Source organism: Netta rufina, assembly GCF_964035555.1.
Source record: "Netta rufina genome assembly, chromosome: 25".
Taxonomy (NCBI): Eukaryota; Metazoa; Chordata; class Aves; order Anseriformes; family Anatidae; genus Netta; species Netta rufina.
The window spans coordinates 7,086,091-7,104,183 of NC_140149.1; the positions used below are offsets into that span (position 1 = coordinate 7,086,091).

Here is an 18,093-nt window from a genome sequence, read left to right on the forward strand (position 1 = left end):
TCAACAGCCAGCTCCATCCGTGCGCAGATGTTAGCTGACACCTCGCAAGGAAATTGGTATTCAGGCCCGTTCCCAAGGCCACGAGCAAGTCCCAGGCTCTGGGGAGTGCCAGCCACATGCCAAGCATCTGCCCCTTCCCTCCCCAGCAGCTGCTGCGGGATGGCAGCACAGCCGAGCCTGCTAATGGGAATCTTCCAGCTACAAAAACTGCCAGAGCCTCCTGCTGCCCGCACACCGTGACCAGGTGCTGAGCACCAAACGAAGCAGGGGTGCAGGGCTGGCAGGATGCTCGCTGGTGCAGCACCCATGGGACCGCACAGATCTCCCTCAGAGGCACACATGCAGGGGGAATGAATGCGCTCAGTGCTTTGTTATCAGCTCCCCTGGCTGTTCAGCACCCCCCAGGGGGTTTCCATCACTCCTAACCCCCACCGAGAGCACTGACCTCACCCTGCCTACAGCCCCTTCCTCCCGGGGAGGGCAGCACGTGCCTGCAGGACCAGAGGGAGCTCGGGAGGAGATGAGGAGAGCCCAGTGGGGCAGACCACCAGCCCTGGGTCACACTCGGGGAGCCACGGCGAGCCCTCGAGCTGCCCGTGCTGTTCATTCCTGCCCTTGTGCTCCTCCATCGATTGCGCAGCCGAGGCCATTTGTCAGCCTCCCGCGCCAGACGCGCTCTGCACCAGCCCCGCGGGTCTGGCAGCAGGGCAGGCAGCCAGGCCCTCCTGGAGCTGGCTCCTACGAGCCCACACCTGGGACTCCAGCTCCATGCACAGCAGCCACCATTTAGGGACGTTGGACTTCCCACAGCTCCCACGTTTCAGTGCTCACAGGAAGCTTTTGTGCATCTCCTTTGCATGAGTGCTCAGCCCGGAGAGCCGCTATCCTGCTAGCAAGCTGGCTGGGAGTGTCATGGGCTTTGTGCAGCTGGGATCAGGAAGGGATAAAATTCACTGCAGGAATTGTTTGGGCTGCTCCGACCTGCACCAACACACCGGGACACGTGTGTCAGGCTCCACTCAGCTGCTAACATAGAGTGAACAGCCTGCCACAGCCAGCAGGACGCGCCGCTGCACAGCTAAAGGTGATGCTCACACCATAAAAACACTTCCCTGGCCCAAACTCCACAAAACCCACGGGAAATTACAGCAGCACACGTCCAGGTCCCTGGTGGATTTCCTCCCTTCAGGAGAAGGGACTGTCCCCACTCAGCCCGGAGCACAGCAGGGGCTCTCCCACACACTCCTGTCTCTGCCCCAGCACACGGAGCAATGCTGCCACAGCAGCTCTAGCCCAAGCAGCTTTTTCTGGCTCTAACTTTTTTACTCTGGGTCTGGATCACATTTACACTCAGCTCCCAAATCCCCCGTGCCCCAGAACCCCGGGGATTGCAAGGTGCCCTGAGCTCAGCACCCTCTTAGCTCACCGGCTGCGTTCCTTGGCACGTTTCTTCCCCCGGGAACAAAAAGCTGCTGGCACACAGAGGAGCGGTGGGGAAAGCGGCCCAAAGGAGGGTGCTTCCAGCCCCCCCAAATCGCCCACATCCAGCTGCAGCCCCCATCTCCAGCCCCGTCCCAGGGGCAGGGGCGCAGCAGCAGGCACCGGGCACCGCCGCGCCGCGACTCCCGGCCCCCGGAGCTCGGCCCCGCGCCCGGCCCCGGCCCGGCCCGGCTCCTGCCCGCAGCTCCCTTGGCTTCTGCCTCCCCCTAGCGTCACAGAGCGGAGAGGCTCGTCCCGGCCGAGCCGAGCACGGAGCTGGAGGGCCCGGACCCGTGGCGATGCTCCCGGGCTCTCCAGCCCCGCTCCCCGTGCGCCCACCCCGGGGTGCCCGGAGCGCACAGGGCGCCCCCGGTGACTCCTCGTAACCGCTGCTCCGGGGCGTGTGCAACAGGGAAACGGGGGCCGAAATGTTATTTACTTCACTCGGGAGGATAATTTAAGACCGCGGAGCGCCGCTGCTTTGGCAGCTCCGTTGCTATTGATGGATGCGCTGCCTGTTCCGAGAGCCGAACAAAGGGAGAAGGAGGCATGTGGCTGGCTCCCCGCCAGCCCGGCCCCAGCTCCCCACGTCGTCAAGTGCTCCTCTTTGGCTCCATTAGTCACCATTTGCTGCTCTCCTGTTTTAACTAACTAGGAGACATTTTGCTGCATGTTTCCTCCCAGGCCAAACGCGTCCCTGGCATGGCGGAGATGGCAGAGCCGCGCTGGCAGGCTCCTGGCAGGGCGAGATGAGCAGCCAGCATCTCCGGCTGCTGCTCCTCGTCCTGTCCTTGTGCCTCTCCTCCTCGAATTTACAGTGGATGGAGCACAAAAGGAGCTGGTCGGAGCCCCTTTCCCTCGTACCTGTCCATCCAGAGGCTGGGAACAGTCGGTGCCCAGGGGCAGCCCTTCTCACCTGGGCGCCTTCCCTGAGGAAAAGGGCACTCCGGCTGCCCACGGTATTATTACTCGATCCCTTTTGTGTCACAGAAAAGATTTCCTCTGAGAAGATTAATGGCTCAAGGGAGTGTGAGAGAAATCCTCCAAGATTGCCTGGTTCAGGGCAGAAGCTGAATGCCTCCTTGCCAAGGCCAGCAGCTCCCAGCTGAGCCCCAGGGCTGGGGCCGGTCCCGTGGGCACCCCATGATGGGGGCTGTGGCTCCCCTGCCCCAGCCCCAGGGAGAGCAGGAGCCTTTTGCTGGGGCAGCAATGGGAGAAAAGCAGCTGAGCAGGGACGTGGTGGCCTTCCCCTGTGACCTCGCCACTCCTCTAGCTCCTGGCACCAATGCCCAAAGTGAAGGACCTCAGAGGTGCTTGCCAGGGAGTGGACACCCCGGCCTGGGGGCTGCGCACGTCCGTGTGCCCACCCCATGGGCAGGGGCTGCTAGCAGGACACCTGCCCCGGGATGGGGATGTCACCTTCCCTTCTGCTGGTCCTGGTTCCCAGCAGCTCCCCGGGGACCCCTCTCCGTGTCCGCTGGCACAGCCCCCAGCCGGGTGTGCAAAGGGCTGTGCAAGCGTGCGTGCACGCGCGGCGCTGAGCCGTGCAGAATAATGCTATTAATGCCATCTGGTGCCGAGACGGAGATCCCCCCGCGCAGGGAGCCAGACACAGCTTTTCTATCCCATTAATCTGCCCCCCCAGCTGCAGGAGCTGGATGTATGGGGCTTTCTGGGGGGCTGGTGCCAGGGGACACACACCCTGAAGGGCACGTGTGTTCCCGAGCCCCCCCACGGCCACAGATGGGGGAAAATGGGGAGCCCTGAAGGACACGAGGACCCCTGCTGAGGATGGGGTCCATCTCCCATGCCATCTGCCCTCCTGGCTTCTGCGCCCTTGGCTCCTTCTTTTGGGGGGGGTGCAGCCACAGAGCAGGGGGCAGGCAGGGCCAGCCCTTGGCTTGTGCCCCATCCGTGCCATAAAATGGGAGCTGCTCCCCTCCTGAGCGAGGCTGCCACGGGTCTTTATTAGTGGGTCAGTGTCAAATCAAAATTACATTTTGAAATAATCTCCTTACCGTGTTAAATAAGCACCTCAGATTATACAAATTGCACGGATTTTGTCTAATAACCTCCCCCCAGCTAATCCTATTTTGCTGCCAGCGTCTGACCTCGATGGGAGCCCAACCGAACCAGGTGAGCCAGGTTCCCCCCCCCGGCAGCGTGGGGGTGCCTGGTGTGCCAAAAGCCTCGGGGGCCCTGCTCCCACCAGGGGCTGCACTTAAAAGTAAAATAAAATAAAACAAAGAGAAATAAAGTAAATTAAAAACAAAATAGCAAGATAAAGCACAATAAATAAAATAAATGATAAAATAAATAATAAAATAAATACGGTGAAATAAATAAAATAATATAAAATAATGGAATGGAATGAAATAATGAAATTAAATGAAATAAAATTATTTTATTTCATTCTATAATAAATACATTATTTATTAATTTAAAATAATAAATAATGATAAATAGTATATAATTATTTATTTATCTTATCGATGAATAAAAATTTATTGATTCATTAATTTATTTATTTTATTTAATAAGTTGAAATGAAAATTATTTTATTAAATACAATTTTTTATTTTATTTTGTCATTTATATTTGTATATATTATAAATATATTAATAATGTATTTATTTATTCTGTTTTTATATATTATAAATGTATGATGTATTTCTGTCTTAATTGTTTTATTTATTTATTTATGAAAATTGTATTTGATAAATAAGATAAATTTCAAATAGAATTATAAAATAAAATAAAATAAAATAAAATTAAATTAAATTAAATTAAAATAAAATAAAATAAAATAAAATAGGGGAAGTGCTGGGGACCTCCCAGACAAAGCCCCAGCCCGGTGATGGGCGGCACCCTCCCCATCCCCGCAGGAGGGCAGCACACCCCCTTGGCTGCCCAGCACCTCCGGGTGCTGCCGGCTGCGCTCCGTGCCCGGCTCTCCCCAGCACCCAGATTCCCCCCTCAGCACCCAGCCGCAGGCTTTGCTTGCTTTTGGGCTGCGGAGGCAGAAACGCCCCCCCTGCCCGTGCCCTGCCCATGCATACCGAGAGGAACGAGCACCCCCCAGCCCCTCGCAGCCTCGTGCCCACAGCCTGTGCGGCACGGGGCGGGCACCCCACGAGAAGGGCAGGATTGGGGCACCCACCGCCCACCCCCACACAACGGGGACATCTCTTCCAAGCCCCCCCGGTGGCCCAACACGAACCACGGAGGCCCAGAGGCTGCTGCTCCGTGCCACGGGGCCGCACCGCGGTGGAGGTGCCCGCGGGGCAGGAGGCCTTGGTGCAGGGCCAGGAGAGCGGGCGACTGAAACGCCGGGGGCACAAAGTTTAACCTCTCTCGGCTGGAACTTTATTAGCCACCAAACACCCGCTGGGTCGGAGGGAGGGGGAAGCACGAGGGCAGTTTGCATCCGGGGGGAGCAGGGGAGCGGTGGAGGGAGGCACTGGAGCGGGGCGAGGGGTGGCCTTTGGCAAGGACAGCTCCGAGCTCTGCCTCGGACCAAGCTCGCCTTCCACGGCATCGTGGCAGCGCTGAAACCAGAGGGGTGAGGAAGTCACAGCGAGTCCTGGCTCCTCTCTTCCCAAGCCAGACGCCCACGAGGGCATTTCCTCGAAGCCCCGTGGGGCTCCCAGCATCGCCCCGGCCCCCACAGCCACGGGGAGCCCGGCCGCCAGCCCGCAGCACCTCCTGCCACCTACCTGCAGCTACAGGTCCTCCTCGTTTCCCTGTCTGCGGAGCAAAAAGCAAGGGAAGAGGCGTTACGGGGGCAACACGGCCGGGATGCAGGGAGGGCGAGCCAAGCCCCCTGCCCGTGCGGCCAGCAGGAGAGATGAGGCTGCCCCCAGACCAGACCCACCTCCTCTTCTTCTTCCCTCCGCAGTGGAACCGCTGGCCTGGGAGCAAGAGGAGCAGCTGAGGCCTCTAGTGGCTGCAGCCCCTGCCCCAGCTCCCCCTCCCCAAATCCCCACCACGCGGTGCTGCTCCTGGGGCCATCCCTGTGGGGACCCCCGGCTGTGCCCCCTGCGGGCAGCCCCTCTGCCTCCCGCAGCACCCACACGCCTGGCACCATCCCCCGGGGAGCTGCGGGCTCTGGGAAAGCTGCTGTCTCACCCTGGGAATGTCAGAGTTTTCTCGGCTATTTTTAATTCCTGACCTTCCTCCCCAAAAGCCGCGACGCTGGCAGAGAAACTCTAAATATTTTTGTGGTCTCCTTCCCAACTCGCTTGCTGTTGGGAACCTGCCCCGATGGAAACTTGCCAGGCGTTTCGGGCTGCGGAGGGACCCCGGCCCCGGCGTGCAGGGAGGTGAGGGAGGGTCCCCTGCAGGGGAGCAGCACCAGGAGGGCGCCCGGCCCTCCCGAGGCACTTACTGAGGATGATGAGGAGCCCGATGACAAACGCCACCACGGCGAAGATCAGCCCCCCGTTGCGGATGGTCTCATAGTCTGGGGGGGAGGAGAGCAGCGGGGTCAGTCTGGGGAGGGGGGAGAGGGGCTGCAGCCCCCGGCTGCCCGGCTCGCACTTACCATAGCTGAACCTGTCCAGGCCCTGCTCGGGCGCTTGCTCTGGAAGAGAGGAGAGAGCCCAGTGGGAGCCAGAGCCTGGGCACCGGGACGGGGAGGTGAGGTGGGAAGGACAGGGAGCAAGGGCTGCGAGGAAGAGCTCTGTGATTTCCTCCAGGTCCAGCCGAGCCAGCCAAGGATTCCCAAATTCCTGGTGTCACCCCAAGAGGACTCGAAGCTCACCGTGTGTTCGCAGGACGCATTTGCTGGGCGCACGAGTCCCGAGCTCCGGGTGAGCTGCGCTCAGGGTCCCGGCTTGGCGGTGAGCGGCACCTCTCCGGAGCACAGAGCAGCCCCTGGGGCTGCCACCTTCTCTGGCAGCCTTCCTCCTCGCCCGCCTCATCCTCCTGAAGGCTGCGTGTCACCACGCAGGGCACCTTACCTGATGGCACATCTCTGCGAGGAGCGCTTTGGCCAGAGAAATCCCCCTGGGAAGCCGATCCTGCGGGACTCTGGGGCTCCCACCCCACATCTCCCCCAATTTTCAGCCAGAGCCCCCCCAGCCCTGAAACCAGGAGGGCGCAGCCCCTCTCCTCGCACGGCGAGGTGCCCGATCCCACCGGGTGGCCGGGCTGGGTGCTGCCCCCCCCGTGGCCCCCAGCACCCTTACCGTCACCCATCGCGTCGGCGTGCCCTCTCGCTCTGGGAGCGGGCACCCAGGGGGAAGCGCGTTAATTGGGAGACAAAGCTCATTAAACATTAACGGCCTCGGTGTAATGGTTATCGCAGTCACGCGGGGAGGCACGGGGCTCCCGCCCACCCTGGGGAGGGAGGCCCAGGAGGGGAGGGGGGCAGGCAGGGGGTGCGCCCACGGTGCCGGCCCAGGACTGGGGTGTCCCTGTGCCAGCCGGGAGGGGAGCAGCGTTGCCCTGCCCCATTTTCCAAGCATCAGGCCAGCAGGATGCCCTCCTGCTGCGGAGGTGAGAGCCAGCACGGGGCAGAGGGAAGGGCTGGGTGGGACTGAGCTTTGCTGGGGAGGAGCGTGCAGCGTGCCCGGCGGGCCAGGTCCCCGCAGCAGCCGGGTCAGCGCTCCCCAGCCAGCACCGAGCCATCCTGGGCAGCCTGGCTGCACCACGGCCATGCCCGTGCCAGGATGCTGAGCCCCTCTCCAGCTGGGCCAGCCCTGACCCTCAGCAGGCAGCTGGATCCAGTTTGCCCTCCTCCCAAAATCAGCGTGCAGGAGTCACGCGCCCGGGCTGCTTGGCGAGGAGTGCCCCAGCCCCAGCCCATCCGCACACCTTGGGGAGAAGCCAGGCCCCAGGAGGGTGCACGTGGGGCTGTCCGAGCATCCCTGGTGCCACGAAGCCGAGGCACTGCTGGGCTCAGAGCCCCACCCGGGGGGAAGTGCCCAGCAGGCAGGACAAGGGCGCTCTGTGCCCGCATCCCTCGGGGCTGGCTCGCTGCTCACGCGCTGCCTTCGCCCGGCCTCTGGCCATTGTTCCAAGTGCTGCAGGCTGCAGAAAAGAGCACGGCACCGAGGGGGCCGGGACAGCCCCGAGCACAAAGCCCCGTCTGTGCTGCCCGGGGGGGGTTGGTGCCACTGCCCCCACCCCGGAGCCAGGCTCGCGGCACCGGGGGACGGCGTGGGAAGGGACCCAGCTCTCCGTGCCCAGCTCCTTCCCCATGGGGTCGGGCAGAGCTGCTCCCTGCCCTTCTCCCCACGCTGCCCGTGTAGCTGCTGGCCCAAACCCACAGGAAAACCAAGCACCACCCCCTGCACCCCATTTCCCAGCCCCTCGCACCCCAGGGCTGCCCCTTTCCCCCCTGCAGACCACGCAGCCAGGCACGGGTAGAAACCAAGTTTTATTCCTCGCCCCCCCGACTGACGGCAGCCAACACGCCCGTCCCTTCCCACAGCAGCAGGCGCTCCCCCCCGCTCAGGAGGCAGGAGGGGAGCTGGGGTTATCTCACAGCAGCCGGGGTAGGGCCGTTTGCACACACCACGGGGGTTGCTTTGTTTCGTGTTCACACCGACGGCACGCCACGGACACCACGGGCACTCCAACACCGACACCGGGACACGCACACAGCGACACTGGGGGCTGGGGGCTGGGGGGGCTGCGGCTGGGGAGCAGCACGGAGACGGGGGGGAGCTGAGGCTGTTGGTGGGGTGGAAGGGACAAGGTACACAGGACACGGTCCCTCTGCCTTGCACGGAGGGGATGGAGCCTGCTCCCCGGTGCCACCAGGGGATGTGACAGCACGGAGGGACAGAGCCCACCCGCAGCCCTGCAGAATCCTGCCCCAGCTGCGTGGTCCTGGCCAGGGACAGGGGGTGCTGAGCAGATGGGACAGGGCTGCACCAGGCTCCCCCCACACCTCACGCCCAGCACCGAGGCGTCCCAGCAGAGCCGAGCCCCTGGGTGCCTGCGGGATTATTGCTGAGCCTCAACACGGGGCAGCAGCACCGTGCGGGGCTGGCTGCTCCCTGCTGCTCCCAACACAGCCCACAGACGGCTGGAAAAGCCCCCAAAACTCTGCTGGGCTGCTCCACCAGGGGGATGGTGCCCAGCGCTGGCACCACCACGCACCAGCGCTCGGCAGCCCCCCTGGGCTGGGCAGGGGGTCGGGGGGCTCGGTCCCCACGCTGCTCCGGGCTCCAGGCACGGCCCCGGGGCTCTCCGTGCCCTGCAGCTCCCGTGCCCGGGCTCGGGAGGGAGCAGGGGAATTTCTGCAGCACCACAGAGGTGCTCCACAAACCCCAGGAGCCTGCTCGGCCCCTCGGTGGTCCTTGGGCAGGTGGCCAGGGGCAGGGTGGGGGGGAGCAGCCCAGCTCCCAGAGGCAAACCGGGGGGAACACGGGCTGGGGGACAGCTCCTGCCCGTCCCCAGCCCCATCACACTCACAGCACGAGAAAGGTGAGGAGAAATCACTACCACAACACCGGCAACGACGAGCCCTAGAGGCAACGAGCACCTTACAGAAGGTCACACAGCACTGGAGGCACGGGACGGGGGGAGCTCGGCCAGGCTGGGGGGCACAGAGCTGCTGGGCAGGTGTTGGGGGGGAACACGGGCACAGCAGCGCCGTGGCTCCCCGGGGGGACCCGGTGCCGTGGGGTCAGGCTCCTGGCAGGCAGTTGGTGGCTGCAGTCCGAGTGCCTGTCCTGGGGTCGCTGGGTCTGCGTGGGGAGGACAGCAGGGAGTGAGGGCACGGCAGCACCGCAGCCACCAGCGACCCACAGCCTGCTGCCACCACCAGCTCCCCGCTCGCCCCCTCTCCAAAAGCAGCCCCCAGCCCAGGAGCTCGGAGGAACTCAGACCGCGGGGTCCTGGGGCAGGCACGAGGTGAAATGCCCTCGGGGGGTTGCTCCCAGCAATCTGCGAGCCCTACAAATAAAACCGCTGGGCAGGGGGGGAGCACAATGGAAGGAAACGTGCTGCTAGGGAAAATCCGGGCAGGTGCTTCCTTTTCCTGCCCCAGCTCCAGCCCCGTGCTGGGGATGCAGAGCTGCACCGAGCAGAGGGGGGGCCCTGCAGCCGTCCCCACGCACAGCCAGGCTGTGACAGCCCCGGTGCCCCTCACCTAGGCTGGGACTCACCGCATGGCTCCGCTTCAGTTCTCTGCTTTCTGTGCTCCCGTTGCTGCAAAGGGAAGAGCAGAGGGGCTGCGGAGCCCGGCCGAGGACAAATCCCCCCTGCCCAGGGCTGGGTGCTCGGCCAGCAGCAGGCAGCAGCGCAGGGAGCGGGAGCCTTACCGTTGGAGGCAATCAAGTTCTCAGCCTGAGCCTCTTCATCCCCCGGGGCTCTGCAAGGACAGGAGCACAGTGAGGGTGGCTGGGACCAGCAGCCTGTCCCCTGGGGCATGAGGAAGGTGCCCAGGAGCACAAAGTGCTGCTTTCCCACCCAGGGAGCCTGTGCTGGGCACCAGGCACCCGGAGAGATGCTCGCAGGGGGCACCCATCCCACCTGGGACGTGGGGCAGAGCCTCACCGAGGGGGGACGCTGCCCTCACTCACCTGGGCTTCTGGTTGAAACTGCACCTGCACCTCCTGCCTGCGAGAGGAGAGAGACCCCATCAGCACGGCCAGGTGGGACTGGGCCATGGTTTTTCCCCACGGCTGCCCCAGCCCTCCCCCGAGCCCCGCTCCCCGGCTCACTGAGGATAAGCAGGATGCCCACGGTGAACAGCACCACGGCAAACACCAGCCCGCCGATCCTCAGGCTTTGGTAATCTGCGGGAGGAGACAGAGAGACCCGTTTCTGCCAGGTTCAGGGTGGGGGACAGCATCTTCTGCTCCCCATGGCACACACACGCACATCCCTGCTGGCGTGGCAATGCTCACCGTAGTTAAAGGGGTCTTCCTCCTTCTCCTGGGTCCCCACTGGAAATAAAAACACACGAAGGGTGTAAGGCGAGCACACTGCGGGGGGAGCAACCCTCCCGGCTCAGCCCCTGTACCCATCCCAGCCTCCCTGCTCATGGCAGGGCTCTGTGCTGCCCCAGACCACCCCCCTCTGCCCCAGCATTTGCCCCAGCAGGTTTCTGCTGCGTTTTCTGGCACCCAGAGGCACCGGTACCCACCGTCTGCCACGGCCACCGGCACCAGCAGGGAGCAGAGGACGATCAGCGCCGCGTCCATGGCTGCTGCGAGAGAGGGGAGAGTGGGATGAGCACCTGCAGGAGATGGGGCACCAGGGCACATGGGAGGACTGCAGGCAACTCGTGCCCAACTGCAAGGGAGAAGCCCTGGGTTGAGCCCCCCCTGCCACCAGGGGAGAAGGGCAAACACGCGGCAGCCCCAAATCCTGGTGCCACGGCTCTGCCCCGGCCACCCCAGGGCACGGAGGCTCATGGGGGGGTGAAGGATGTGCTGTGAAGGGCTGCAGCAGGCAGGCAGCCCGTCATTTTCCGTGGATCTGTGCTGTATTTTGCGCAACCACCGTGCTGCCGGGGCAGAGCAGGACCCCCGAGGTGCTCGTGGCACAGCTGTCAGCACCAGCTCGAGGCTGTGCCGCACGCAACGGGGCGAGCACGGGGGCTGCGGTCTCCCCATCAAGGTCACCACCGCGTCCTTCACTTGGAGTGTGTTTTAATTTACCCCAATTAGCATAGCAATTACCTTCCTACAACGAGGCCGGTGACCCTTGACAGCTCGCTCGTGGCTGCGCTCACCCCCCAGCTCCCCACGCTCAGCTGGGGCAGCACGGAGGGCCCGAAAATAACCCGGGTCCTGCCGGATGGCACAGCCTGTCCCCGCCCTTCACCAGCACCAACTCGCTGTGCCTTGTGCGGGGCCAGGAGGTGCTGAGCATGGCCCCCAGACCTCTGGGGAACACTGGGGATCCACAACCATGCAGGGGCTCAGAAAACAGAGCTGCCAAGACAGCACCCTGCCCCCCTGGGTGCTGCCACGGCCTCAGCTCCATGGATGTGGCTCCTCTGAGGGACTGAGAGGTCGAGGCAGGTCTCACCCGGCCTCCCTGCAGCTGCTCACCCGTGTGCTTGTCTGTGTTTTGTGGCTGCCAGGCTGCCACCGAGCACCCAGCATTGTGCCTTCACTGCGCTCTTCCTTCCCATCGAGAAGCTGTGGGGTGTCAGGGGGCACCCACGGGTGCCAAGCGGAGAGGGGCCACCAGGCTGTGTGCGGGGGGCACGGAGCTGGGGCCAGCAATGGGGTGGGCCCGGTGCCAGCTCCATGCGCAAGGAGCTGGGCACGGTGGCCATACATGGTGCGGGGCACGGGCAGACACGTGGAGGGCTCGCTGCAGGACGGGGTTATCAGGGTGCTGCACAACTCCGATAGCACTGCACACTGCTGAGCTGCTGTGCTGGATGAGCTGTGATAAGGAAGGGGCCCTCTGCAGCAGGAATTCAGGGAGCTGGCGGGTGCGGATCCCTTCAGCCCCTCCACGGAGCTCATGCTCCATGGGCACCAGGGTCCCCCGGACCCTCTGTGGTCCCCATCTCCCTGTTTGAGGGCCCCCAGGAGCCCTGCAGGACCCCCAGCAGCCCTGCCCACCTTGGGAGCAGCCCCTGGCCCCACCGAGGCGGGGAGCACGTTTTCACAACCCCATTTTTATTCGCCGTACCAAGTCGCTTGCCATGATAATCCATATCCTCCCCTCCCTTCTCTGTTGTCCTGTCATTTTGAGGCAAATGTGCTTTATCTGAACGTTGGAGGCTTTCATTTCCCCTGCCTGCAGCTGCTGCTACCATTGTGCGGGGCTGCGCTGCTGCCGGAGCGTGCCGCTGGCTGCCTCTGCCCAGACAATCCCCCTCGCGCGCCGAGGCTCGTAATGCTGGATAATTACCAGGTTTTAGAAACGCCTACAAAGAGCCCAACAGCTGGCGATACAGTAACTCTTGCTTGCACATTTGCCTACGGCCCTTATCACACATCCTTTAACCATTTTCTGCCCGGGCGGCCCGTGACAAGCAGCCTGGCACCGAGGTGCCGTGCCGAGCCGGGGGCCAGGCGCAGGCGCTGTTGTGAGCCCTCTGCTCACTTTTTGGCTTCCCGAGCTCCACGCAGCCGAGCTGCGCTTCTCGCCAAGCCAAGCGCACAGCACACATATGCTCTTTGTTTTGCTGCCTCGCTTGGTGCAGCTCACACACTTCTGCGCGCTCACACCGAGCTCCGCGCGAGCTCACCGGCGGGCCTGGCGGTGTCCTCGCCAGGAAAACAAACACGGCGCTCCGGAGTGCAGATGAACCCGCTTCCCCTCCAAGGCAGCATATGCTTTGTGAAACGTCACAGCTTTTTGGGGTTGTTTCAAGCTGGCCCACCCACTTTTTTTTTTTTTTTTTTTTTGGTGAAGCTGAAGCGAAGAGAGAAAAGCAAACGCTGTGCAGGGTTTGCCTTCAGCCCGAAGCGCTCGGGGCACGGAGCTGCTGCTGGTGGCCAAACCCCGCTGTGCCCCAGCAGAGAGGCAACAGGGGCTGCACAAGGGGCGGCTGCACGGCCCCGCTCCCCAGCACGTGGCACTGGATCCCCCCCTGACCTGACCCCAAGTTTGCAGCAGCCAAACAAAGCAGCGAGGCGCCCGCGCAAACCACCACGACCGGGGAGCACGGCGCTCGGCACGTGACTTGAATCAAAACATGTTTTTTTCCCCTTAAAACGGCGATCGGCTGCAAGGCGGGGAGGCAGAGCGGCACAGGAAGCAGGGCAGCGGTGCCCAGGGCTCTCCTGCCCTCCCGCCTTGGCCCAGTTGGCAGTTGTAATGGGGAAAACAAAATATTGCTCCCCCCTCTGATCCCTCATCCCCACCCCTATGGGGCCAGCAGTGCTCCGGGGGCTCGCTGGGGCTCTGCAGGCTGAGGCATCCGCAGCTTTTGGCAGCAGCGAGGCTCTGCTTGGGGCTGGGGAGAGCCTGGTGGTGTACGAGGATGCAGATGGGGCAGGAGGAGGACCCAGGACTGGGGAGAGGCTCCCAGGGCTGGGAGCAGCTCACAGGCACCGGGGCTGGCCAGAGGCTTCCCCACCCTGCTGCCTCCTCGCCAAGCCTGCCAGCAGCCTGCCTCGCTCCATGCGGGGCACAGCCACCGCCCACAGCCTCCTGCTTCTGGAGAGCCCCCCTCACCACCCTGCACATCGTCTGGGCACTGCCCGTGTGTGGGTTGTGTGTGTCAGGGGGAGAAAAGGGGGGAAATCCAGGCAGAGGGACCTGGTCCCCCCTGATGAGCTCTCTGAAGCACTGCAGATCGTGCCAGAGCAAGGCAGGTGAATTTATAAGGGTTTTGTATCTTGAAGCCCCCTCTCCCTCTCCATTGTTTAGCACAGATCAGCCCTGTCAAGTCTCAGCGATCACAGCCTCACGCTGGGCAGCCTCCTTCCGCCAGGAGCCCCGAGGGCACCTCCCGGAGATCAGACCTAGTTAAAATCTCCCGTTTCTGTGCAAAGCCCCCAAGAGCGTGGCAGCAGCGCTCGGTTGCCCGGAGCGCTGAGGAGCGTGCATGTGTGAATGGACACGGCCAGCTCCGCATCGCTCTGCTCCTCTGCCATTTCACGTCAGCATCAATCTGGCTATTAACGTGCCTGTTGTTGTGCCTCGCTCCCAAATGAGAGGGAAGGAGGATTTTCTGCCCCCACCATTCCAACACGGACGGCACTTCCCGAATTTGCTGCTGATTCCAAGGCTGGCCAGGTAGAAGACACGACTGAGCCGACTAACATCAGGTTATCTCTGGGGCACCGCCCCATGGCAGAGGATGTTCAAAGAAAACCCTCTCCAGGAGCCCCAGGAACCCAAACCTCAGCCCTGCTCTGGCTGAAGGAGCCTCATGCAGATCCCCAGGGACCCGCGATGACCTGGCGGGTGCTCACAAAATCCCGGGGAATTACTGAACACGGCAAACCAAGGCTCTGCCCGCACCCCGTGCTCCATCACCCACACCTCGGTGCCCAACTTGCCTCCTGGGGGGTTTCTTCCAGCCCTGGGCGGTTCGCCCCAAAGAATCAGGGACTGCTGGACAAACCCACGTGCCTGTTAGGGGCTCGCTCACAGCCCCCAGCACGCCGAGGCATTCCCCCAGCAGGCTCACCAGCAGCTCCACTCGCCCTGCTTTTGAGAGCAGCCTCCAGGCAGTGCGTGAGGCTGCTAATGGCTGCCGGCAGCACCAGGGCAAGCCCTCAGCCCCAGCTGAGCAACAGCCACCTCCTCCCACCTGCTGGCTCCTCGTTTGCTTAGATCAGCAGTGCCATAAACCTCATTTGCAAATGTCCCTGCCCGGTGCCGTGGCACACCCGGCTGGAGCCCAGGCTCTGCTCGCCAAGCCAGGGAGTCAAGGCAGAGGTGACCTGGTGGCTCCTGGTGGCTGAGAGAAGTCCAGGTTGCCACCAAGCACCGCAAGAACAACCCAAGAGAAGTATTCCAAGCTCCCATGCGTCCACAATGCTCCCACCATCAGCAGAGCACTGAATAAGGGGTGTTTTCTCTGGGGTGACCTGCTCCGGGATGCTCTTCCCACCAGGAACCGCCACCGCCGAGCACCATGAGGGGCAGCCGGGGTGCAGCCCCCCCCCAGGATGTCCCTGTGCACCCTGGTGCCCTCCCCATGCTCGGGTACACAACAGCTGCAGGGCCTGGAGGCTCCTTTACAGCCTGGAAACACGCAAACAGCCTGAAAGGCAAACACAGAGGGACGGCCACGCACACAGCTCCCCGCTTACCGTGCCAGGAGCTGTCCTCACCACCAAGTCTCGCCTCCCGACAGAAGCACGACTCCTCGCAAGCCTCAGGAAAGGAGCTAGAACCAAAGCAGGGCCGTGAAGGACAGGCCTCACGAGAGGAAGACGTGGGCAGCGCCACGTCCCGCGGGCACGGGGCGTTTGCTGGCCGCCTGGCGAGCAGGCTGCAACAGGTGGCCTGGCGCTGCCGCGGCCACGCTCGGCGCTGGCAGCTTTCCCTCGCACGCTCCCATCTCCCCACCCCGTGCTGCCTCTGAACGCAGCACCCTGCTGGCACTCCGGAGCCACCTCTATCTCTGTTTGGAGCGAAAGCACCCCTGGGACTGGAAATCCCAGCGGGAACCAGCAGCACCTCCGAGCACCGCAGGCTGGCAGAACCGGGTGCCGGGGATGGCTCCAGGTCCTCATCCACGCTCGGCTTTCCCAGGGGGCCGCCCTGCCATGCTGCACGGCTCACTCACGGCCCCACAAACCACCTGCCACTTTCCCTCCCACGGCGATATCCCTGCCAGATCCGAGTTCCACCGCACGGCCTCCGACGTCTGTTCCTTCACCAGGCACTACTTCCACCACGCTCTGCCTCTCCCCTACGCCTTCCCAGGATAAAACACTCGGCTGTTTACCACCACCACGGCGTTACTAAAATATTTAAAAACACAACCCAAACGCTGCCAGCGGGGGGGAGCCCCCTCCCCTGTCCCCACCATCCCCACGGAGCCCGGCGAGCACCGGTGGAGGCGACGCACGGCCAGGGTGCTCCCGCGGTGCTCTCCGGTGGGCACGGCCGTGCCCGAGCATCCTCCCCGCGGGGGGGTCGGGATCCAGGCGACGAGGGGACGAGGGGACCTCGGTGCCACCGTTACCATGGCAGCCGCCGGGCCGGGGATGCTGGGGGCCCGAGGCGCACGGCGATGCCCCGGGCACCGACGGCTCCCCCGTGGCGCACAGCGATCCCCGGGGGCACGGCCCTGGCCCCCCTCGCCTGCCCCCCCGAGGCGGTGCCGGGCAGCCGAAAGGCTCTGGGGGGATGCTGGGGGGCGTGAGGATGTGCCCCCCATCCCTCGGACCCACCTGAGTTCGCCGGGGGTGGGGGGGAGAGGGGCTGGGGCCGGCGCCCCCCGCTGCTCCGGGCCGGGCGGCGACGGGCGGCGAGCGGCGGCTGCACAAAGGCGAGCGGGGAGGGGGGGCCGGGAGGGGCCGGGAGGGGAGGGGAGGGAAAGGGAAGGGAAAGGGAGGGGAGGGGGCGGCGCCTGCCGCAGGGTGGGGGGCGGCGGCGGCACCGGGAGGGGGGCTGCGGGCTCGGGGGTGGGGCTGGGGGCTTGGGGATGGGGTGGGAGCAAGGGGATGGGGGCTCAGGAATGGGGGCTCGGGGATGGGGCTGGGGACTTGGGGATGGGGACTTGGGGATGGGGCTCGAGGTTGGGGATGGGGGCTCGGGAAAGGGGGTTGGGGCTCGGCGACTGGGGCTCGGGGCTAAGGGTTGGGGGCTCGGGGATGGGCACAGCTCGCCCCCAGCACCCGCTCTGCCCCCAGGTGCCCAGCAGCAGGGGCTTCGCCTTGCCCACCACCCCCAAGAACCATCGGGCAGCCAAAGGGGATCACGCTGCCGGGTGGTCCAGCGTGCAGGGCTCGGGCAGCTCTTGGGGGCCGCTTCCAGCCCGCCAGCACCCGCTTTACCCCAAGGTGTGCTCGGGACCTGCTCCCTGAGCTGACTCTCCCCAGGCCCACCAGCTGCAGAAGGAAAGCAGCAGCCGACAGCTGAACCTCCAGGCTTAACTGGAGCTGGGGTGAGGTGTGGGCACCACCGGGCTCCGCTCCCCACCAGGCCAGCCCGGCACACCCGTGCCTGCTCGGCCCCAGAGCTGCCCTGGAGAGCCATTTCTTCACGGAAAAACACTTGGGCAGTGCCATCAGCGCCGAGACGGTTCCTCCCCTAATAACTCAAATGCATCTGAGATAGAAATCAGCCTCACAGACAATAATGGCACATATTGTGCCGCGTGCTTGTTTCCCAGTTTCCAGTAAAATCTAAAAAGCAGATAAACCAGCCCTGGCATTTCAAGGCAATTATGCAGAAGGGTCAGGAGACACAGACCAACACAGAGGAGCTGGACAACGTCACGTCTTTGTAATGCACTGGGATAACATGATAAGGCTGTCAGTCACCCTGCAGTGAGGGAGGCAGGGATGGAGCAGTTATAATCAAGTTTGGGGCTTCTCTGACCTTCCCCAGCCCTCAGCTGTTATTATCCACTGCACGCAACAAAATATTTCGGTGCCGTGATCGTGCCTGGGGACGGCAGCAAGGGCGGTGGGTGCTTGTGAATTGGCCATGGCCAGGGGATGCTGGCTGGCTACAGCTCCTGCAGCGCTGGATATTTGATGCTTTCTCCTTTTTTTCTAGTACCTTTATTCCCTTTATTCACAAATTTTCCAGGCGCCGCCCAAGGCAAGCAGAATCGTAAAAAGCTGTCACGGTGGGCTTTTTTTCTGTACAAACTCAGGTGGATCAGAGGGCAGGTTGTGAGCACAGCAAGCCGAGGGGCCGCCAGGCTGCTCCCATGGAGGGAAGCTGCTCCAGCAGCCAGCACTCACACAGCAGCGCCGTCACTGCTGGAGGGAACCTGGAGGAGCTGGGGCTCATTTTCTGTCGAAGCGGGGCCAAAGCTTTTTGTTGGTGTTTGCAGGCGACTCTGATTTATGCTAGCGAAGGGGCTGGGGTGACCGCCTCGTGCTATTCGAGTCGGTGGGAACGTTGCCAGGAGCTTTAACAAGGACATGATTTCATCTCGCTGTGGGTTGTCTTACGCTGGAGCAAAAGGGAGCAGCGCGGGGCGGGCGCCTTCCCGGGGAGAAGGGAGGGAGAGGAGCTGCTTGCTCTCCAGAACTTTCCCCTCCAATT

At 63.2% G+C, this 18,093-nt stretch overlaps 2 protein-coding genes across 6 annotated transcripts; both read right to left on the reverse strand.

Annotated features, from left to right (window-relative positions):
• Positions 1-4,888: 4,888 nt before the first annotated feature.
• On the reverse strand, positions 4,889-6,681 carry FXYD2 (FXYD domain containing ion transport regulator 2). Its single transcript, XM_084301669.1, has 6 exons — positions 6,441-6,681; positions 6,023-6,061; positions 5,867-5,941; positions 5,354-5,390; positions 5,196-5,226; positions 4,889-5,027 (listed from the first exon to the last, which is right to left on the reverse strand). The coding sequence occupies exons 1-5, from the start codon at positions 6,676-6,678 to the stop codon at positions 5,202-5,204; spliced, it is 414 nt and encodes a 137-aa protein (XP_084157795.1). The 5' UTR covers positions 6,679-6,681; the 3' UTR covers positions 4,889-5,027; positions 5,196-5,201.
• Positions 6,682-7,848: 1,167 nt separating this feature from the next.
• LOC311218807 (FXYD domain-containing ion transport regulator 6-like) lies at positions 7,849-16,345 on the reverse strand. 5 transcript variants are annotated; one of them, XM_084301671.1, is made up of 8 exons: positions 16,263-16,345; positions 10,583-10,645; positions 10,344-10,382; positions 10,158-10,232; positions 10,017-10,053; positions 9,756-9,805; positions 9,600-9,642; positions 7,849-9,179 (listed from the first exon to the last, which is right to left on the reverse strand). In XM_084301671.1, the coding sequence occupies exons 2-7, from the start codon at positions 10,638-10,640 to the stop codon at positions 9,614-9,616; spliced, it is 288 nt and encodes a 95-aa protein (XP_084157797.1). In that variant the 5' UTR covers positions 10,641-10,645; positions 16,263-16,345; the 3' UTR covers positions 7,849-9,179; positions 9,600-9,613. The 5 variants fall into 5 exon arrangements, with proteins under 5 accessions (XP_084157797.1, XP_084157798.1, XP_084157800.1 ...); XM_084301672.1 differs by having other exon boundaries at positions 10,583-10,642; positions 16,263-16,343; XM_084301674.1 differs by lacking the exon at positions 16,263-16,345 and adding an exon at positions 15,174-15,362.
• Between the last annotated feature and the right edge of the window lie 1,748 nt (positions 16,346-18,093).